Raw genomic sequence first — 23816 nt, forward strand, 5'->3', positions numbered from 1 at the left:
GGTATTCTCCCTGGCTTTGCTAAAGGGGGATAAAGACATATTTCCTTGTCGGATAGCAGACAGACACAAGAGTTGGGCAGGTTTTGCACGGGGAATATGAGATTTAATGAACAAGAATACAGAACTCTGGCTGTGATTTTTGGTATGAGTTTCTGTTTCTATTGAACTCTTTTCTTCATCTGCTAGGCAAGTTTTGAAAGTGGGCCAGGCTTAAAAAAAATAACTTCTTTCTAAAATCTATTTTCCTTTTAAAGAAAATGAATTAGAGGTGCAAGTTATATGTGTTTTCAAGGCAATGAGAATTTTCTAACTCCTAAAAATGGTGGTGGTGGAGGGGAGAACAAAACAACTTAGCATCTTTTAAAAATTGTGGCATCTGAAAGCAGCTGAACTGTTGGAACCGCAGACGCTTCACATATGCATTTGTACTTTGGGGCCTAAAATGCTCTTTATAGTTTAGCAAAGTCTTGATCTCTTTGTGTTTCTTACTTTTGCATCCAGGCCGTTTGAGCTCAATCAGATTTGTTGCAATGTAGTTGAAATTGCTAAAATAGAGGCATGTCTCATCTTGTGTTTTGAGTAACTTTACGCAAAGTTAAGAGAATTAGAGTAAGCATTTTTTCCCCCCTCCGTACTTGATTGCGTTCCGGGTCTTCCCAAGAAATGTCAGTTATTTTCCCAGATCTAAAAAGAGGGACTCTTTCGTAACAGTCGTACAACCAGGCAAAAGAGCACACGCTGTCGTGTTTCTTTAAGGGGAGGAAACCTGCAATAAAGTGAAATCATTAAAGTTAGCCTTAGAAAAGTCTGCTTTGAAACGTTCTAATCAGGACTTCCAGCTTTTCTGAGTCTGTGTGTGCTTTATTCTTCAATTCTTCCCGGACCCGCTTTTGCATTTCTAATGAAAGTGAACTGACTAAGCGTGAAAGTGGTCTAAGGAGCAAAACAAAGCCAGCAAGCATGTTTGCAGCGTGCCAAGATTAATCAATATTCCAGAAACCTCGGGACTCCCCCTCCTTTCCCGTGGTGTTCTCATTTTCCCCCCTCCCCTTGGCCCGGCACAGACTCCTCCCCTTTTCTTAAGTTGCCTCGATAGTAGCTTGCAGTTTCCGAGCACATGCATATTGTCAGAGCCAGGCTGCCGCTCAGCGCGTTTAGGAACTCCGTCGTACCTGCTGGGGAATTCACCTTGTCATTTGCCCGGGGTTTCTTCCACCCGTTACGAAACCCGCAAAGGTAAGTGTAGAGTCCTGTGTTGCTGCTGGGTATAATTTCCCCTCCCATTTCTTTGCCAATGTATTATTTTGTTCCCCAAGCTGAGGACTATCGAGAGTAAAAGCTAGCCATTTTGGTAGATAAAGTCCCTGTTAGTAATTTAATGTAGGCAGCATGTGGTGTCGAGTTATGTCGGGTCCTCTCTTAATCTGGGGTTGAGTAATTCAGGGTGGATTGGAGGCAGATTGTGGTTAATTTCGAGAAGAATCAAGGCTGAGCTGATCTGTTTAAAAGTGACTGGTAAAGGAAATCACAGATTCACATAAATCTGATCTCTCCCTTCTGTCCTTCACATCTCGCTAAGCTTTTAATCTGGTGTGAAGTCTTAAACAAGTTGGAGGTCTTATTATAACTGACCCCAACCTGTAATTTTACTTAAAAGTCAAAACAGTTAAGACGGGACCTTTTTTCCACACTTGGATTTGCCAAACGCTTCCGAGGAGTCCCTGGGTTTCCAGTTACCTCCCCCCACGGACGCACACGCTGGCTGCTGGCGTTGCCAGACACACACGTCCACAGGCACGCCTGATTTTCACTCAGATTGATCAAGGGAGAGACTGTGGATTCGAAATCTTGTAAAGCAGCTGGAGGAATCCCTGGCTCCTTCAGACCGCTGATTTCCACCAAGGAAAAAGATTTGCTTGGATATATTTGAAAGAGCACTTTAAAGAAACTAAAAACCAGGCGCTGTAATGTTAGGAATGAAAGTTGGATTCGTTTCATTTGTTCTAGAAATCCAAAATTCTAAAATACTTCGAAGTTAGTGGTAGAGTCCTCAGACGACTCCAGCATATTTGTCACGAAGACAAATGCTACTTTGTACTTCTATTTGTAATAAAAAATGAAAAGGAATTATGATTTCTGATAATTTACAGATGTACCCAAAGCACTCTGGGGTCGCTATGAGCCGGAATTGCCTCGATGGCAATGGGTTCTGTTTTTTGTTTTTTTTTTTTTACCCAAAGCACTTTATTTTGTGGAAAAAATGAAAAAAATCATCCTGTAAAATAAATACATTTCCCATGTCCTAAGGGCACTTGTGTGTATGTGTGTTTATCATATTTATTAATTGATATTATCATGGTTTCTTTTTCTTAAGAAAATAGACACTTTATATAATAGAAAGACCTCAACTGCCAAATATCATACATTTTATTGACATGGTTATGCCTTCACCGTGTATATAAAACAAGCCATCAAGCAATTATTGAGCCCTTCCTGTGCATGTAGTTCAATTGGACATTCATTGCATGTCCAAGGCTGGGTTCTGGGGGTAGCATAGGGGGTACTCAGTCAGGCCCAGCTCTGGGGAAGCCTTTTTATTGGAGGGGGGTGGATGAATTTAAAAAATAGAACACAAGTTTCTGTTCATATATTCTGGATTTATGTACATTTCTCACACGTGGTCCAGTAAAACATGCACATTGTAGTCTTGAAACCTGGCATTGCCACCTTCCAGTCCATGATTCCTGCTGAGATCAGGCAGTTTACCAGCAACTTGCGTTGGTGTGGAGCAGAGAGAATTTCTCACCCCTGTAGTGGTTAAATGCTATGGCTCCTAACCAAAGGTTCGGCAGTTCGAATATGCCAAGGCGCTCCTTGGAAACCCTATGGGGCATTTCTACTCTGTCCTATAGGGTCGCTATGAGTCGGAATTGACTCAACGGCACTGGGTTTGGTTTGGGTTTGGTTAGGCTGTAACGCTCCTCTCTTTCTCTCCTGTTCTAGTTGTGTGCTCTAACACCAAAGAGGAGCTTTGACTTTCTGGGGGTGATTCCGACACACTGAAGTGCAAAGAAGAGACACTTACAGAGCAGTAAAATATGACTAAAAGCAATGGAGAAGAGCCCAAGATCGGGGGACGGATGGAGAGGTTGCAGCGAGGAGTTCGTAAACGCACACTCTTGGCCAAGAAGAAAGTGCAGAACATCACAAAGGAGGATGTTAAAAATTACCTGTTTCGGAACGCCTTTGTGCTGCTGACTGTCACTGCTGTCATTGTGGGTAAGTCATCGGATCAAAAAAAACCAAAAATCACAAAACTGTATCTTGTTTCTGTGGGCCATCTGGCTGCCTGCCAACATTATCAGATGGACTGATTTGTGGGAATTCAGATTTTCTTTTTTTTTTAATAGTGGCAGTTTGTTGGCATGTTTGCAGCAATGTGTGGTCAATGTGGGAATCTGAAAGAAGCATCGTTAGGCGTTATGCAAATCGATTGTGTTGAGAAGGGAAATAAATGTTTTTTCAATCTCATCTAAGGACAAAAGAAAGGATAATTTAATCATTAGGCATGAGCAGTTAAATATCAACAAGAAGAAAGTGGGATAGACTGTAGTCAAAATGTAATGATTATACAACGTCACTTTCACTTAAAACTAACTTATACAATTAGTACACTCAAAATGAGATACTCTGCAGAAGCCTTTTATAGTTTTATTGGAGGGGGGTGAACAGATTTAAAAAATAGAACACAAGTTTCTGTTCATATATTCTGAATTTATGCACATTACCTAATATTAATTAAATTCTAACTGGTGCTGACTCGAAGCCAAGTATCAACATTTAGGCAGGCTGAATCTTTTAAGTGTTTTTACTCTCTCACCCAGTAACTGGAAAGGTGAATTGGAAAAATTGTTGACCCAGTTCTCTTTCATTCATTGCATCTCAGTGCCTGCCATTAACAACTGTACCCTTTTTGAAGCATTGTTGACAGCAATCTGTACTAATAAAACATTATTATTTTGTTTGGTTTATTGGTATCTGAAGTTATAGTTTATTACGTGCAGGTGGCATTGATCCTACTTTAAAAGATTGCTGGAAGAAAACAGCTTACTTGGAATTTTTGACCAAACCAATACAGAAATCCTTAGGTCGATGAACATGTAAGCCAATGTCATTTGTAAAAACTGCTCTAACTTAAATTTCTACCAGTTTGCCTTAAAAAGACATTCATGTAGCTTGAATCTCAACCTTTGAGCTTGCCAGGATCTCTATTGACTATAAAGAGGTAGTGACTTAATAAAAATTAAGATTCATAATTACATATAATATAAAATTTTCATGTAGCATAGAAATATAATTATAACTTTATACCCCCTCCCAAGAAAAAAAAGGATTCTTAAGTTGCAAACAAATAGAAATATATCAGGAAAGTATAGGTCATCGTACTCACTGCCATCGAGTCGATTCCGACTCATAGCGACCCTGTAGGACAGAGTAGAGCTGCCCCATAGAGTTTCCAAGGAGCACCTGGTGCATTCGAACTGCCGACCTTTTGGTTAACAGCCGTAGCACTTAACTACTACGCCACCAGGGTTTCCAGGTCATCGCAAGACTTCAAATATTTCCCATTTCAACATCTTTGGCTCCTTTTAGTAATTATTGGTAATTAATGACTATTCATTAATTTTAGAGATGTTCAAAGAGAAAATGTCCTGTTTGACCCAGAGAAGTTATTGCTTTTCTTAAATAGGTTCCCCGGTGTCTTAGTCGTCTAGTGCTGCTATGACAGAAATATCACAAGTGGATGGCTTTAACAAAGAGAAACATCTCCTCGCAGTAAAGTAGGCTAAAAGTCCAAATTCAGAGTGTCAGCTCCAGGGGAAGGCTTCCTCTCTCTGTCAGCCTTCTCATCAATCCTCCCACAGACTAGGAGTTTCTTCGCGCAGGAACCCCAGGTCCAGAGTATGCGCTGTGCTCCTGGCACTGCTTTCTTGGTGATACGAGGTTCTCCATCTCTCTGCCTGCTTCTTTCTTTTATGTCTCAAGAGATTGCCTCAAGACACAATCCAAACTTGTAGGCTGAGTCCTGTCTCACCAACACAACTGCTGCCCATCCTCTCTCATTAACGTCACAGAGGCAAGATTTACAAGATAAAGGAAAATTACACAATACTGGGAATCATGGCCCAGCACAATTGATACACATGTTTTTAGGGGGACATAATTCAATCCATGACACCGGGTTTGAATATATTCCTCAGAGAATTTCAGTGCTATGACATTGTCCTTGAAGTCAATGTAAAATGTAATATACTCACCTCATTTTTTGCTTTCGGTCAGTCACTGTTAACCCAAGCAATAGCTGAATAATAATATAGCAAGCATTTATATAGTCTTACTTTTCCAGCTCCTCTCTAGATGTTTTGCATATATAGTAAAACCTGCACAAGCCAAAACCTGCGAAAGGTGGAAACCTGTGAGAGAAGGAAACTCAAATATTTTCCACTAATAGACAGCGATAGAAAAATAGTTAAGACTGGACCCTGTCAAAGGCAGAAAGCTTGCAAGACCCAGAAAAACAAGGCAGTCCCACTGAGTTCCGGCTCTCACAGATTTCACTGTATTAGCTCAATTTGTCTGCAACAAGCCTATGAAATGAGTGGGTAGGTACCATTACTAAGCTTTTCTTCACACTACAGAAAAGAGCCTGGAGAGATCAAGCAACTTGCTCAAAGTCACACAGCTAGTAAGTGCTAGAGCTGGAAGTCAAACCCAGGCTGTCTAGCACCAGAGGCCATGCTCTTAACTACTCTGCCGCCCTGTCTCTCTGCTCTGCTGACTAGCTGCCATCTTGTGAGAAGTGCCAGGAGAAGAAATGCTGCTGTCTTGGAGGAGACCCATTAACAAGCAGTGCTAAATGTAGTCACATAGCATTATCATTTTACTATCTGATTTACACAATTAAACTCAGCAGAAAATTTATAATTCTCCTGCAAATGATTAAGCCACATCCCTTGCATTCATTTAATAAATACAATGAATTATTTATTTTTCAATCCCAGATATATAATAATAGAGTTCAGTAATATGCAGTATATTGGAAAAAGTTGCAGAAAAGCCTGTTCAAAGTGGTACCACCAGGAGAGGTCACTTTCTAGAACAGAAAGATTTCAACTGCAGAATTGAGGAATGGAAAATAATGAAGCCTGAACATGAAAAGCAGAGCGGTGGAGACGGAAGCTCCTAAGTGATTACTACAAAGAAATGATATCACCAACAGAATGAAGAGAATGCCAGAATTTAAAAGTCCAATTTCTCCAGGAGTTCTGGAATCTTTTCTTAACCCAATGAAGCTTTTCCTCAGATCTGTGAAAACTTCAGAACTTCAGTAAGAGTTGGCTGAGCTGGGGTAGATAAACTGGCTGGATGCCCTTTACTGGTGGAAACTGAGAAGCAACAAGAAGGCACTAACAAAGAAACAACTAAAAAGAGTTCATTGACAGTCAGGGAGACCACTGAGCCTACACCAAAGACTTGGAATAGCAAACAGACAATTTAGTAGCAAACAGATTTAGGGGAAAAGGAAGAGGCCAGTCAGCTGTCTTTGGTGCATCTCCCATGGAGGGCCCAGTGGAAACAAAGGTTCTATTTAACTTATCTCAGCATGTCAACATCAGCCCCCCAAAATACTAGGGATACCATGTCTGGACATCAACTCCTTAATTTACTTGCTACAGCATAGAGAGGAAAAATGGTAAAGATGCTAACAAAGGGAAAAAAATAGTTATTTTCCTGAAAAAAGAGATGCGATGAACTATTGCTATTAGAGTTCAAATTCTTGGCTTTTGATTGCTCTTAGTAAAAAAAGGCTGGAAAAAAACCTATGTATTGGGGTGAATTTTTTATTTAGTCTGTTTTGTTTTGTCTTTTGGAAGTAAAATGAATGTCCATTTAACACAGGGACATGGAACTAGAAAAATATTATGGGGAGGGGTAAAGACATATGAATCTACATCTTTAGAATAAAGTAGGGAATTGTAAATATTTTAGGACCACTTCCTCTATTAGACACAGACTTGTGCAATTTGGTATCTTTTCTAAGAAAGCCATTTCTAATGTCATTTTTAAGCAGCATCAAAGTCTAAATGTACTGTACTATGACAAAAGTAACAGGAACAGGTTAGCAACCCGAGAAAAGGCAGTACCAAGCATTCAGTCTCTTTAAGTGGGTGCATTATTAAAGAGAGTATCTTCCAGGGCAATTGCAGACATCTGTCAGACAAAAACCACACTGAGGAGAAAAGTGGTTACTGTCTTTCTTCCTCCAGGAAGCACTTTCTCTTTTCATACTGTGGTAAGTTGTGTAAGGGTGACCTCAGACATCTGGCCAAAAGAAAGAGAAAGACCTTTGTCATGATCGCGTCACAGAATACAGACTCTTTCCGTGTCCAGGGAACGAATCGCACAATAAAAATGAAATCTCAGGCCACAGAATTATGAAGAAATGGGTCAGAAAGATTAACTTCAAGGGCTGAGAATCTGTAAATAGAATTGTTTGGCATGAGACAGTGGCTTTACCTGGAGGAGTTTACGAACACCTTAGCATCTTTCTCTGCTGTTGGTCTTGCCACCAAAAAAAAAAAAAAAAAATTTAGGTTGCCATTTTTATGGATTTAAAATTGGTGATTTCTCAGGAAAGAAAACGTACTAACCAAGTTTTTATAAAGCATTTTTCCCAGTCACCTTGTACCCTTCGGCAGTAAATTTAAATTCACTAAAATTCAATGCAATTCTAGAATATCTCTGAAAGAATATCAAAGGAACTGGCCACCATGGCTTCTTGGGATAGTAGCCAGGTGTCTAAGGAATGGGATAGAAGGAATATTATTTTCCTCTGAAAAATCTTTTGTAGTTTGAATTTTTTTCTACATTATTTGTTATTTACTATTATAATCTATTCCCCACTAAATAAGTTAATTTTTTTTTTATTAAGATCCAATGCTGTTACCATTTTAACAAATTCTAAGTGTTGTGTGCCTCGCCCTGTGCTTCCAATGGGAATTTTCTGCCCTTAAGTTATATAGTGAGAGAGATAGAAGAAAAGTAAGGTGACAAAAGGATATACAAGGCTCAGAGGTAGTAAAAGAGAAGTCTGCAAATTAAGTCTAAAAATTTTTTTTAAATGAGCTCATACTACGCATCCAAAAAAAAAAAAAAACCAAACCAAACCCAGTGCCATCGAGTCGATTCCGACTCATAGCGACCCTATAGGACAGAGTAGAACTGCCCTGTAGAGTTTCTGAGGAGCGCCTGGCAGATTCAAACAGCCGACCGTTATGGTTAGCAGCCACTACGCCACCAGGGTTTCCATACTATGCATAGTGTTCTATATAACATGGCATCTTTCTGTGTGTGGTACTTTGGAGGGTCCAAGTTCTTACTAACAGCTGCACTGGGAGCCCTATGTGTGCCATTATGGATTCATATATGCCAGCTGTATTATTTAGTAACTGGATGATCCTAAGGAAGGCATTTAACAGTTCTGAGCCTCAGTTTCCTTACCTATCCTTATATCAAGAATAAATTGCTAACAATAATAGCATAACACAAAGTGTGTATTTTGTGCCAAGCAATGTTTTAAGAGCTATAAGTATGTTAACTTCATTGAATCATCATAACAACCCAGGAAGGGAAGTATTTTATTATCCCCATTTTACAGATGAAGAAACTGAAGCTCAGATACTTACCATATGGCTGATGCATATCGAGTAGGATTCAAATTCTTCATTCTGGCTCCATTCTGACTCTGAGCTCATAGTCTTATCCACCACACTTATGCCCTCAGGGACTACCCATTCTAGTTTTATTACAGCAATTAGCTAAGAGTCTGCACTGAAACATCAACAGTAGGGATGAAAAGGAGAGGTAGAATTGAAAGCTCTTTAGAAGGTCACTCAGGAGGCTTGGTAATTGATTAAATACGAGGGTTGAGAGAGGGCAGACTGTAGGCTGATGCCCCTGTTTCTGGCTCAGGTGACTGAGTGGCTGATGGTACCACCAGCAAAAGTAGAATACAGGACAAAGATTGAGGTGGTGAAAGTAAGTTCAGTTTTGGACATGCTGTGTTTGAAAGCCAGAATACTGCTGTCGTGGAGATACAGCGGAAGAGGCCTCACAACAGATAGAGATTTGGAAGGCACCCCTAAGACCTCCAGACTGAATAAGGACAGGTACTGTCTTTGTACGTTGAATGAGGTATGGTCAGTGAATCAGGTTATCCCACTGCATAAGCTACTCTTCAGTGACAGTATTAATTCTAGGGCCCGATTCTATGTGCCTGAAAGCAGTCGTATTTCAGAAATGACACAGTGATATTCTATGCCTCAGACATTTGCACTATCTATTTTTTTTTTTTTTTATCTGAGTCAGTTAGCTCAGACCAACAGGTTAATCAATATGATTTACTATCAGCTGCTGGACTGAACTGAGTAGTAGAGGGGCCAAACTAGCCAACTATTAGTGGAGTGGGCACCATCTGACAGCATGGTACTAGTATCATCTCAGTTCACAGAACCTTCTGACAGAGGGACATTGCCTGAAAGGTCGTTGTTTTGTTAGGTGCCATTGAGTCATTTTCAACTCATAGTGACCCCATATGACAGTAGAACTGCCCCACAGAGTTTTCTAGGCTGTAATCTTTAGGGAAGCAGCTCACCATGTCCTTCTCCGGTGGAGCTGCTGGTGGGTTAGCAGCGGAGCACTTAACCATTGTGCCACCACGGCTCCCTGGCCAAGGAAGTTGAACAACAGGAATCCAAAAAATGGTGGCTGAACTTCTGGGTTCAGATTTATCATTCTTTTAACACGTCCTGCAAATGGGAAAGAAGAGAGTGAGCTTCCGGAAGATGGGGGAAGGGTGGTGTCTGAGGCAGGCCCTCTCCTGGTCGTGCCCTCAGCAGAGGTTCCAGGGCAGAGGATTGGAAGGGAGGGCTAGGCCTTTGAGGCTGGGAAGCAGTGGATTTGCAGCCCCTGCACTCTGGAGAAGCGACCCAGGCATAGAGTATAAGAACTAGAGCCTGATTTTCTTCTGTTTCACCTTCTTCCCCCCCCAGAAGCAAAAATACAGAAAACTTGTCAAGGCCAGGGATGACAAATCCCTGACGTGTGTGCCCATGGCCCTCTCTCCCACTTTCTCAATCACATTCCCAGGAGCTACCTCCTATTGCGGGAATATAGCCAATACAACAGAGTGGATTAGAGCTCTGGGTTCTGGAGTCAGACAACCTGGTTTATGTCCCATTTCTGAAAGCAACCTCCATTTCTTCATGTCCAAAATAAGATAATAGGTTTATTTAACAGTTCTACTAGGTTTATATACCAGGTTCTGCCACTTAAAGCCCTGTAACCTTAAATAATTTCCTTAAGTTCTCAGCAGGTCAAATGTCCATAGAGACTGTATGTACCTCAACTTTTCTATGACATCTTTGTTATGGCATCTAGCCCACACCAAGTAGTAAACACTGACTTCATGAGTCTGACCTGCCAGAGACCCAGGGGTGAGGCAGGGGAAAGATGACGGTCACCTCTTTTGGGGGTTAAGAGAAGTGGCTTCTGTTTCCCTGGTTTGAGAAGAGAGCGAAGAGAATTGTAGGAAGAGACTTAATAGTTTCAAAGGGCTTTGAGAGGCAGAGATGAAAGCCTCAGTGTAAGCGATATCGTCATTATCTGTCCCTTTACCTACCTGGGCCCCTGAGCCAAACCAGAAAGTAATCCCCAAGTAGCTATTATCACACTACAGACTATTCAATGGACAGCAAATGGGGAAAAAAAAAAAACAAAACTCATTGCCATCGAGTTGATTCCAACTCATAGCAACCCTATAGGACAGAGCAGAACTGCCCCATATAGTTTCCAAGGAGCGCCTGGTGGATTCGAACTGCTGACCTTTTGGTTAGCAGTCGTAGCTCTTAACCACGATGCTAACAGGGTTTCCAAGGGCAAATGGGAAGTCGCAGAGAAAGTATTTTTAATAGATGTTTTAATACACTCAATGGTGCATTCTTTGTTCGCGCCACTCGGGCCAGTCTGAGGGTTCTCTGCCTCCTGGGTTTCTACTCCTTTCCTCCAGCATTTTGGTGTAAGTGGTTAGCTGCTATTGAGTTGATTCTGACTCATGGCAACCCTATGTGTGCAGAGCAGAATTGCTCCATGGAGTTTTCAAGCCTGTGCCTTTCAGAAGCAGACCATTAGGTCTGTCTTTACAGGTGCCTCTGGGTGGGTTCCAGCGGCCACCCTTTCGACCATTAGTAAAGTGCTTGACTGTTTGTGCCACTCAGAACTTTGAGGTAGGGAGCAGAAAGTTTAATTTTGTCCTCAGATTATCTCTAGATTTTATTTTGCTCTGTTTTCTTCTCATTAATTATGATAGTTGAGAAAACTGAGTAGGCAATTTCAAATTTGCTTCTTTTTCAAGTAAGTATCAAATAAGTGGGTGTGTTTAGAACAATTACTTGCAATAATAATACCTTCCATTTTTGTGGCATTACAGTTTACAAAACACTTCCCCATTACACTCTCTGTAGCAATGTAAGCCCGTGGCCAGTTCATCCTCCTTCCGATTAGTATCTACAAATGTCTGGAATGCAGCGTAGACAGCACTGGCAGTCTACAGGTCCTGGTTTACAGACCTGGCTCTGCCATCAGTTAACATGCTTTGTGATTTTGGACAAATCCCTGGGCCTCACATTTCCTCCTCAGCAAAGTAAGTTTGGACTAATGTCTGCTTCCAACTCCAAAATTGTATAATTTTTAGTCTAGTTTTGTCTTCTAGAGCATCAGAATATGTAGACTGGGAGGCACAGGTGTTTCCTTAACCTTTCCAGTCTATGACGCTATAAAATTCCTATATTGATGATCTCCTCACCCATTCTAGCAAGTCTATCCAGTCTAACAACCAGCCACTTTCTCTCACTTTGAGGTCTCCCATTGCCGTTGAGTCAAATCCATCTCATAGAGACCCAATAGGACAGAGCAGAACTGCCCCATAGGGCTTCCAATGCGGTGAATCTGTACGGAAGCAGACTGCCACATCTCGGAGCACCTGGGAGGTTCTAACCACCTACCTTTCGGTTAGCAGCTGAGTGCTTAACCTACGCACCACCAGAGGGCCCTTAAGTATCTGGTTTTCGGTCCGATGATCAATGTTTCCTAACCAGTGTTTGAGGACACAGTGGAGCATACCTCTTGCAGGAGCTATTTTTCCTCTTCGGTCTTCTTCCAACTTGTTGCCATGGAGTCGATTCTGACTCCCAGTCTCTCATAAATCAGAGGGGAAAAAACTGTTGGCCTTTGCTTTTGTATTTGTTATTGGGATGGATTACCCAATAAACAATGTACACATGGGCTTGACTGTGCTTACTTACTAATCTGTAGTGCACAATCTCACATTAGTAAGTAAGCACAATTAAGCCCGTGCGTACCTTGCATACTGTAAGCCAGTGCACACTGTGCTTACTGATTAGTCTGCCCTGAATAAACAAGATTGTGAAGAGCCTGCACTGTTTGGAAGAGGCAACCAGAGTTTAAGCACCATCCTTTCCAAGTTGTACATGCCAGGTGGTAGAGTACTTTCTATTTATGGAGCTCTAGGATTTTTTTTTTTTTTTTTTTTTAGGATGCTATCATTCATCAAGTATTTGGGCTGCAGCTAGGTCAGCTGTATCATTGTCACTCTGCATTATCAGATGAGGAACACACAGAGCACTTCAGGGCTCAAAGGTTAGCCACTGTATTCACCATGTATAAAAATTATAGAGTTCTGTGTCAAGCTTCAGCGCTTTCAAAATTGCTCAGAGCTTATTCCCAAGACAAGCCTCCTCACATTTCTATCACCAGTCAAGAGACTTGCTCAAGTGGTTTTGAAACCAAAAAGGACAAGAATGAAAACCCCAAAATTAGGTAAAGGAAGGTATACTCTGAATGAAGGTTTAAGATAAGAGGGGGAAAGGCACTCCTTTTTTCCTCTGTTATATGTCAGAGATTTGAAGGTAAATTTAGGAGCATCGAGTTGAAAGGTACACTAAGTTTTGAATTTCAAGCCTGAGCTCCTGTCTCCAGGGAAGGCACTCTTTCTTCTTGTTCCCAAAGAGACTTCTCCAGTTCTCCAACAATGACTCAAGGCCACTAACAACTGTTGCTGCTAGAGAGAAGACAGTGGGTGATAGTGAGAGATTTTGTATTCAGAGCCTTGTAAGACGAGGCTCATTTATCCCTAATGAGAGTACGGATGGACAATTGCTGCGCTCTCATCCTGAAAAGATGGCACCTGATTTAAAGGCATTGCATGACTTGAAATTCCACCTTTAAAGCAAGTAAGACAAAAAAAAAAAGCCCTCAGGGCCACATGTGTTTCACTGGTCACATGCCAGTATTAGCTGGTTGATGAATGTGAAGATAAAGACATCAAGAAGTGAATTATGAGTCTGTTAGGAGAATGCCTATCATCAATGCCATCATCACTTTTTTTTTTTTAACTGTGCTTTAGTTGAAGGTTTACAGAACAAACTAGTTTCTCATTAAACAGCACACATATTGCTTTATGACATTGGTTAACAACCCTCCGACATGTCAACACTCTCCCTTCTAGACCTTGGGTTCCTTATTACCAGCTTTCCTGTCCCCTCCCGCCTTCTAGTCCTTGTCCTTGGGCTGGTGTGCCCCTTTAGTCTCACTTAGTTTTACAGGCCTGTCTAATAATCTTTGGCTGAAGGGTGAACCTCAGGAGTGACTTCATTACTGAGCTAAAGGGGTGTCTGGGGCCATACTCTCAGGGTTTCTGTAGTCTCTGTCAGGCCAGTAAGTCTGATCTTTTTTTATGAGTTAGAATTTTCTTCTACATTTTTCTCCAGCTCTGTCTGGGACCCTCTTTTGTGATCCCTGTCAGAACAGTCAGTGGTGGTGGCCAGGCACCATCTAGTTGTGCTGGACTCAGTCTGGTGAAGGCCTTGGTAGTTGTGGTCCATTAGTCCTTTAGACTAATCTTTCTTTTGTATCTTTAGTTTTCTTCATTTTCCCTTGCTCCCATAGGGATGAGACCAGTGGAGTATCTTAGATGGTTGCTCACAGGCTTTTAAGACCCCAGACGCTACTCAGCAAAGTAGAATGGAGAACATTCTTTATAAACTATCTTATGCCAGTTGAGCTAGATGTTCTCCGAGACCATGATCCCCATAGCCCTCAGGCCAACAATTAGGTCCCTCAAGGAGTTTGGATGTGTCTACGGAGCTTCCATGACCTTGCCTTGGACGAGTTGTGCTGGTTTCCTCAGTATTGTGTACTGTCTTACCCTTCACCAAAGTTACCACTTACCTACTGTTTATTTAGTGTTTTTCCATTCCTATCCCTCCCCTCCCTTGTAACCATCAAAGATTGTTTCTTTTTGTGTGTTAACCTTTTTTGTGTGTTTTTATAGTAGTGGTCTCATACAATACTTGTCTTTTTATGATCGACTTATTTCACTCAGCATAATGTCCTCCACATTCATCCATGTTATGCTTCATAGATTTATCATTGTTCTTTATTGTTGTGTAATACTCCACTGGCCATGATCTTCTTTTAATACATATTTTTATTTTTTGTCTTCTGAGATGGCTTTTTTAAAGCATACAAAGTACTCATCTAAAACAAATCTGAGATTCAATAAACTTCCTGGAGCTTTGTAAATTCTAGTATTGCAACGTTGTTGTTAGATGCCATTGAGTTGGTTCTGACTCATAGCAACGCCATGTACAACAAAATGAAACACTGGCCAATCCTGCACCATCCTCACAATGGTTGCTGTGCTTGAGCCCATTGTTGCAACCACTGTGTCAATCCATCTCATTAAGCATCTTCCTTTTTTTGACTGACCCTTTACTTTATCAAGGATGATATCCTTCTCTGGGAACTGATCCCTCCTGATAACATGTCCAAAGTACACGAGACAACGTCTCACCATCCTCACTTCTAAGGAGCATTTCTGACTGTACTTCTTCCAAGACAGATTTGTTCATTCTTCTGGCAGTCCATGATATATTCAATATTCTTTGCCAACACCATAACTGAAAGGCTTCAATTCTTCTTTGGTCTTCTTTATTCATCATCCAGCTTTTTCATGCATATGGGGCGGTTGAAAATACCATGGCTTGGGTCAGGAGCACCTTAGTCCTCAAAGTGACATCTTTGCTTTTTAACACTTTAAAGATGTCTTTTGCAGCAGATTTGCCCAATGCAATGCGGCATTTAGTTTCTTGACTGCTTCTTCCATGGGTGTTGATTGTGGATTAAAATAAAATCCTTGACAACTTCAATCTTTTCTCTGATTATCATAATATTGCTTATTGGTCCAGTTGTGAGGATTTTTGTTTCCTTTATGCTGAGGTGTAATCCATACTGAAGGCTTTTGTCTTTGAACTTCATTAGTAAGTGCTTCAAACCCTTTTGACTTTCACCCAGCAATATTGTGTTACCTGCATTTCAAACGTTGTTAATGAGTCTTCCTTCAATCCTGATACAGTGTTCTTCTTCATATAGTCCAGCTTCTCAGATTATTTTCTTAGCATACAGATTGAATAGGTATGGTAAAAGGATACAATCCTGATGCACACCAGTGGTCTGCCAGTGGTGGTTTGTGTGTTGCTACGGTGCTAGAAGCTATGCCAGTATTTCAAATACTATCAGGGTCACTAATAGTGGACAGTTTTCAGTGAAGCTGCTAGTCTTCAGACAGGCTGAGAAGGACCTGGTCATCTACCTCTAAAAAAATTGACCAATGAAAACTTTATGAATAGCAGTAGAACATTGTCTGATATAGTGCCAGAAGATAACCCTCTCAGGTTCGAAAGTACTTAGAATACAACTGGGGAAGAGTCACCTCAAATTAGAGTCAACCTTAATGATGTGGATGGAGTTAAGCTTTCGCGACCTTCATTTGCTGATGTGGCATGACTCAAAATGAGAAGAAAGAGCTGCAAATGACCATTAAGGGAATGTATAAAGTATGAATTTAGGAAAATTAGAAGTTGCCAAAAATGAAATAGAACACTTGAAGATAGATATTCTAAGCATTTGCGAGCAGAAATGGACTGGTATTGGCCATTTGGAATAGGACAATCGTATGGTCTACTACGCAGGGAATGACAGATTGAAGAGGAACGGCATCATGCTCATTGTCAAAAAAGAATGTTTCAATGTCTTTCCTGGAGTACAACGCTGTCAGTGATAGGAGAATATCCATATGCCTACAAGGAAGACCAGTTAATAAGATTATTATTCAAATTTACACACCCACCGCCAATGCCAAAGAGGAAGTAATGGAAGATTTTTACCAACTTCTGCAGTCTGTCAAACATGCAATCAAGATGCATTGATAATTACTGGTGACTGGAATGCAAAAGTTGGAAATGAAGAAGGATCAGTAGTTGGAAAATACGGCCTTGGTGATAGAAACGTGCTGGAGATGGTGTGATAGGATTTTGCAAGACCATTGACTTATTCATTACAAATAACCTTTTTTTGACAACATAACAGCAACTATACACATGGACCTCGCCAAATGGACTACACAGGAATCAAATCGACTACATCTGTGGAAGGAGACAATGGAGAAGCTCAATATCATCAGCCAGAACAAGGCCAGGGGCTGACTGCAGAACAGACCATCAGTTGCTCATATGCAAATTCAAGCTGAAGCTGAAGAAAATTAAAACAAGTCCATGAGAGCCTAAGTACGACCCTGAGTATATTCCACCTGAATTTGGAGACCCCCTCAAGAATAGATTTAACACATTGAACACTAATGATCGAAGACCAGATGAGCTGTGGGATGTTATCAAGGATATCATACATGAAGAAAGCAAAAGGTCATTCATTAAAAAGACAGAAAAAAAAGAAGAGACCAAAACGGATGTCAGAAGAGACTCTGAAACTTGCTCTTGAACATAGAATAGCTAAAGCAAATGGAAGAAATGATGAATTATTGCAATGCTTTACACACTATGAGGGATGATAAAAAGCCTGTTACCTTTGCTGAGCGGTTTTGTTGTTGTTAGCTGCTGTCAAGTCTGCCCCCCAGCTCATGGGGTCTCTGTGTACAATGAAACAAAAAGATGCCTGCTTCTGCCTATTTCCCATGATTGGTTGTGGATCAGACCACTGTGATTCATAGGGTTTTCATTGGCTGATTTTCAGAAATAGATAGATCATTAAACCTTTCTTCCTCTTCCATCATCATCTGGAATCTCTGCCAAAACCTGTTCAGAATCAGAGCAACACACAACCCTCCGTGACAGAAGGGTGGTGGCTACACATGTGGTGTATTAGCTGGTCTCCCGCATGGAAGTGAGAATTTTACCACTGAACCACCAAGGCCTTATGCCAAGTGGTTTACAATGTGAGTTTTCAGCTTTGGTCTACTTGTAACTCCAAGGACTAATTGGTCAAAGCAGCACATGATTTTATAATGATTGAGTGCAAGATTTCTTATTTTCAGATTCACTTCCTTGCCTCCAGAAAAAAAGAACTATTTGGTCTGAAAGGCATCCACTCTGTATAAATCTGAGCACAACTAGTGAGTTCCCTTCCTGTCTGTGGTCTAGATTAAGTAACTGTTGTTGAAGCAAATGAAAGCAGGACTGAGGAGAAAGCAGCCCCAACCCAAAATGACTTTTTAGGAAGATCTCAGCAATCAGCAGAAATGATGTACAATGTAAGAAAGAAAAAGTTGTGGACGTTTTTCTCTTTTACTTATTTAGTTTGTAATTTTACTAATGCAGTAAATAGATATACACAGTCCAAAATCAAAAGGAAATCAAATGAAAGGTATTCCAACCACCCGTCCTTCAGGAGTTTAGTTTATCTTGTTATCAATTTCTTATGTGCCCTTAGACCTATTTTATAAGTATGAAAATAAATACATAGGTATTTTTTTGCCCTTTCATACCCAAATGATAGCATCGTATACACAGTAGTTGCTGTCAAGTTGACCCTGACTCATGGCGACACATGTGTGTTAGGGTAGAACTGTGCTCCATAGGGTTTTCAATGGCTGATTTTTTTTGGACATAGATTACCAGGTCTTTCTTTCAAGGTGCCTAGGAGGTGGACTTGAACCTCCAATCTTTCAGTTAGCAGCCAAGCACGTTAACCATTTGCACCACCCGGGGACTCCATGGTATACATAGTCTCCTGTATACCTTGCTTTATTCACCTTAGATATCATTGCTTATTAGCACATAGAGAGACTCTTCATTCTCTCTAGGGCTGCAATGTAAGGATGCCTCATAATTTATGTATACCAGTTGTCTACTGATGGACATTTAGATTGTTTCCAACCTTTAGACATAAAAAAATAGTATGAATAATCTTACACAAAACTTACATTACTCAGGTATAATTTACCTTACGATATATGACTAAGAGTCAAATTACTAAATCTAACAGTATATTCATGTGAAATTTTAATAAATGTTGCCAAGCTGTCTCCTGTAGAAGTTGCACTAATATACTTTCCCAAATTATGGGATTTGTAAAAGAGTTAGCCATGCTGCTGCCTTCCAGGTATAAAGATGATTGGACCTTGCAGTTGGTGTAGGCTGGCTAGACAGATAAACTTAGGAAAGCAATGGACTTGAAAATATGCAGTTTCGGGATCAAGTCAAGTAGATGCAGGCATTCCACCTCTCTGCTTCATAAGCATGGATTTAATTCAGATAAGATACCCAAAGATTTTATTTTATAATACATTGAACTGTTGGAAGGACTTTCACATCTCTTATCATATACAGGCTTTACAACAAACTATAATAGAGACGGAACAGGGTTTGAGGTTTTATCCATCTCACTCCTAATTTAGTAGAAGTTTGGAAACTGAACATGGAGTGACTTTTCAAGGACTCTTATAAATAAGAAATAGCCAGGAATCTGACTATAGAACCCAGGACTTTTGGCTCCCAATCTAGCCCTGATTCTTTCAGGTACTGTCTTGGACACTGCTACCTGTCCTTAAATAATTCCCTGGAATACTAGTGCTGATAACCTGAAGAGCTGTATGCAAAAGACTGATAGACTCTAGAGCAAAACATAAAATCAGGAAATAGGGGTAAGCTTTAGTATTTGTACTGCACAGAGACGTATAAGACAGCAGAACAGAAACTCTGAAAGAACTGAAGAGGCAGCAGATGGAAATGGGTGCACTTGCTGTACATGAGCATATAAGCAAAAGGCACAATTTTAAAATATAGGAAATTTTAAAATATATTTCATTTCCAGTTCATACTCACTATTTTTTTTTAACTCGTCTATATATATATATATATATATTTTTTTTTTTTAAAGAAAAGAAAACGAGGTTCTGATGATTTGGGTTGCTGTTTTTAGAATGGAAGTTTTTTTTAATGGCAGAGGATTGGGCATTTAAAAGACCTAAACTAGTATTTTTAAATCAAATGGCCACTTCTTGTAACCCTCGTTAGCAGAGTTTTAGGGAGACAGCACCAGGCTTCACAGAACTCCAGAGTTCTTCTGATGCAGTTGTATTCGGAGTCACACGCCTTATGGCCTTGGATCTGTGCTTGTACCCTACTTACTTGGTCATTCTTCCAGGGTTGCTTCATCTAGGCACTACTGGTGGAATAAGGCTGGAGCAGGTATTTCCCACCTCCAGCGACAGGAAATACCGAAGGACAAAAGAAGGAGCCAAGCCAGGGCCCAAATCTCTGAGGGATGTGGGAAAAAGGGAGGGGGGAGGGCCGAGGTAGCCTCAAACAGAGTCGCTTCTCACCAGGAAATGCCTGGAAGTTTGGGCTGAAACAAAAGACCAGGTCTGGACCGACAGACCCCTTGGACAATTTGGTTCACCATTATGCCATGTCCTCCTTGTAAAAATAAGCAAATGGAGCTTTATGTCCATCAATTTTGTCAAGCTGTCCTGAGACAGGCGTACGACATCCAAATTGTACCACAATCTGGCCACGTCCTGAAATGGAAACTTTTATTCGATCTCTCATATAATCAGGGTTATTTATTGCATATCTGTCACAATAACTGTAATGGCCAAGTTGAAAAGCATTTTTGAGTCCTTGAATGCTTTATCAAGGAGTCTGGAACTGATTGGAAGGTACAAGATGAATTCGTAGAGCACTGAGACTTCGTTGCTTTTGGCTTACATGGCCCTTTTAGACTCAGAACATTTAGCTGAAACTAGGAGAGTTCAAGAGGATCTTAGGTACTCCCTGTTCCAATCCATCTCTCTCACTGTGCAAAAAAAAAAAAAAGGCTCAAAGAGATTATGTGATTTGAAGATATGGGCTCTGGAGACAAGCAGATCTAAGTATAAAGCCTCATTCTACTACATCACCAACTGCCATGTAACCTTGGACAAATACCTTATTCTTTCTAGGGCTTAGTCATCTCATTGATGAAATGGTGATGTTAAGTCCTGTAGGCTTGATGTGAACCGTAAATCATACAAATAAAGTATCTACCAGCATAAATTCCTGGCAGTATCAGGCCCAGAATGGGACCATTGATGGCTCAGTGGTAGAATTCTCACTTTCCATGCAGGAGACCCAAGTTTGACTCCCAACCACTGCATCTCATGTACAGACACTACCCTGTCAGCCGAGGCTTGCATGTTGCTGTGATGCTGAACAAGTTTCAGCAGAGTTTCCAGACTAAGATGGACTAGGAAGAAAGGCCTAGCAGTATACTTCTAAAAATCAGCCAGTGAAAACCCCCTGGATCATGAGGGTCCAGTCTACAATTAACCATGGTTCCGTTGTGCATAGGGTTGCCATGAATCAGGGCCAACTCCGTGGCAGCTAACAACATCGAGCCCAGAACCTTCATCTCTGACTCTCAGTCCATAATCTTTCTACAGCATCGCACCTCCTCTTCCCTCATGCCCAAAACCTACCTCGTGATAGAATTAGGGACCAGGAGCTATCACTCCTAGTTTTTGAATGTAGAAACCTGAGCATATGAGAAATAGTCATTCAATCAAGATATAGTTTCACAGACCAGAACAGAGAAGCCCCACAGTTTTGAAGAGAGGATGTGTCCCTGGAGTAGGTGACTATGCTCATGGAGTACAGTGGGGAATCAGATTTACTGAGGGGCAGAAAGCAAGAAGATTCCTCCACTCAGGAAGCACGCTCAACACCAGCTGGGGCACAGGCATAGGTAGATACTAGTTATCTACAAGAGATTAAATCATGCTGTTTGTATATTAATTCAACAATATATTAAGCACCTACTGTGTTCCAGGATTGAGTCTCGTTAAGAGCTCGATTGCCAACCAAAAGGTCAGCATTTTGAATCCACTAGCCACTCCTTGGAAACCCTATGGGGCAGTTCTACTCTGTCCTATAGGGTCACTAGGAGTCATAATCAACTCGACAGCAATGCATTTGGTGTTTTTTTTTTTTTTTTTTTATGTGCCAGGAACTGTTTTAGGGGCTTGATATATATTGGTGAACCAAATTGACAAAAACCCCTGATCTCATGGAACCTACATTTTAATAGGAGGAGACAACCATAAACAAGAAACATAATAAATTAGAAAATTATATTGTATTTTAAAAGGTGATGAGAACAACTGAAACAAATAAAGCAGGTTAAGGGGGAAGAGTTCAGGGCAGGCTTCATTGAGAAGGTGACATTTGAATTAAGTCTTAAAGGAGGTGAACCTTGTGAATATCTGGGAAGAGTCGTAGGCAGAGGGAGTAGCCTGGGCAAGGACCCTAAAGTGGGATCAGTAGATCATGGAGGAACAACAAGGAGGCAAATATTGAAACAGTGAGCCAGGGGAGCAGAGCAAGAGGTGTGTTCCAAGATTGGTGGGACCAGGGGAACAGGCCAGATGTGGCCATTGCATGGCCTTTGGCTTTTATTCTTCATGGGCTGGGGAGCCAGTGGAGGGTTTTGAGCAGAGCAAGGACATTTTGACTTAGGTTTTAAAGGGTCCCTCTGGGTATAATTTCGGGAATAGGCTGTGGGAGGCGTCCTCGTTATCTAGTGCTGCTATAACAGAAATACCACCACAAACAGAAATTTATTTTCTCACAGTTTAGGGGGCTGGAAGTCTGAATTCAGAGCGCTGGCTCTATGGGAAGGCTTTCTTTCCCCGTGGGCTTTGGAGGAACACCCTTGTTTCTTCAGCTTCTGTTTCCTGGTTCCTTGGAGATCTCCATGTCTTGGCATCTCTGCTTCTGTCCTTTACTTGTTTAATGTCTTATATCTCAAAAGAGTTTGACTCGAGACACACCCTCCACTAATCTTGCCTCATTAACCTAACAAAGACAACCCATTCTCAAATGGGATTATGACTACAGGCATAAAACCAAAAAACCAAACCCATTGCCATCAAGCCAATTCTGACTCACAGCAACCCTATAGGACAGAGTAGAATTGCCCTATAGGATTTCCAAGACTGTAATCTTTACAGAAGCAGACTGCCACATCTTTCCCCTGAGGAGCTACTGGTATGTTTGAACCAATGACCTTTTGTTTAGCAGCTGAACACTTAAACCACTGCGCCACGAGGGCTCCACCACAGGCATAAATCAAACCAAACAGTCTCCCGTCACGTCGATTCCAACTCATAGCCACCCCATAGTGTTGCCAAGGCTATAACTCCCTACGGAAGCAGCCTTCCACATCTTTCTCCGGTGGAGACACTGGTTTTGAACCACTGACCTTTTCAGTTAGCAGTCGATCACTTTAACCACTGTGTCACCAGGGCTCACAGCTCCACAGGCATAGAGGCTAGAATTTACAACACACATTCTGGGGGGACGTCATTCAGTCCACAACAGGGGGTGAGAGCAGAAGCAAGGAAACCAGTTAGAAGACTCTTGTATAAGCGAAAAAACCCATTGCCGGCGAGTCGATTCCAACCCCTAGTGACTCTATAGGACAGAGCAGAACTGCCCCGTACAGTTTCCAAGGAGCACCTGGTGGATTTGAACTGCCAACCTTTTGGTTAGCAGCTGTAGCACTTAACCATTACAACACCAGGGTTTCCATAGGTGAAAAGGAGAGTGATATTTAAATCTTGGAGCCTTCTTCATTTTAACAAGGAAACTGAGGCATAGAGAGTTAAAGGACTTACACAAGGTCACCTGAATAGTTAAAGATAGGACTCCAACTAGAATCCCAACATCCTTCATTCACCAAACATCTATTGAGCATCTTCTCTGTAAGTCTATCTATAGTACGTTAGACTCAGCTTGGTGGGGAGGTCAGAGACCTTTGCATGTTAGATCTCTACCCACCGTATGCTGCTGTCTTTTTGAGTGTGGGTGGGACCTGTGACTCGCTTTTAAATATCAGAATATGGCAAAGATAACGGGATGTCGCTCTTATGATTACATTACACTATACATGAGATTGTTGTAACCTTGAGACAAAGTAATGCTAGATCTTTTTTTCACTACATGAATGAATAGATCCTAACTTTGGAAAAGGAAGCATTTTGTCACATAAAACCAAAATATTAGATAGTGCTGTTTCCCTCTAGCTACCTTGAATACCTCAAGTGGACAGCATGACCCCCTTCCTGGCTAAATATTTGCGGGCCTAGCTTGTCCTGGGTAGTAGCTTGATTATCCTCTGGCTGACTAGAAGTGTATGAGCTGGTTGCTCATCTTAGATGAGCTGCAGCGTTCGGTAGCTTTCTTTTGACTGACCTCAGAATGTGAGGCCTTTCTCTCAGTGTCAACTCCACTATTATTTTTAGATTCCTTTTGGGTTGCTGTTGTTGTTAGGTGCCATCAAGTCGA

The 23816-nt window shown here is 41.2% G+C and overlaps 1 protein-coding gene across 1 annotated transcript in view; it reads left to right on the plus strand.

Annotated features, from left to right (window-relative positions):
* Positions 1-1133: 1133 nt before the first annotated feature.
* The window catches only part of SLC1A3 (solute carrier family 1 member 3), a 99942-nt gene continuing 77259 nt past the window's right edge, over positions 1134-23816 (plus strand). Inside the window, exons 1-2 of the mRNA XM_003407993.4 lie at positions 1134-1236; positions 3004-3279. Of these exons, the coding sequence (XP_003408041.1) occupies positions 3099-3279 (181 nt within the window). The 5' untranslated portion in view covers positions 1134-1236; positions 3004-3098. The remainder of the gene's footprint in view (positions 1237-3003; positions 3280-23816) is intronic.

Source organism: Loxodonta africana, chromosome 2 (assembly GCF_030014295.1).
Source record: "Loxodonta africana isolate mLoxAfr1 chromosome 2, mLoxAfr1.hap2, whole genome shotgun sequence".
In the NCBI taxonomy this organism is placed as follows: domain Eukaryota; kingdom Metazoa; phylum Chordata; class Mammalia; order Proboscidea; family Elephantidae; genus Loxodonta; species Loxodonta africana.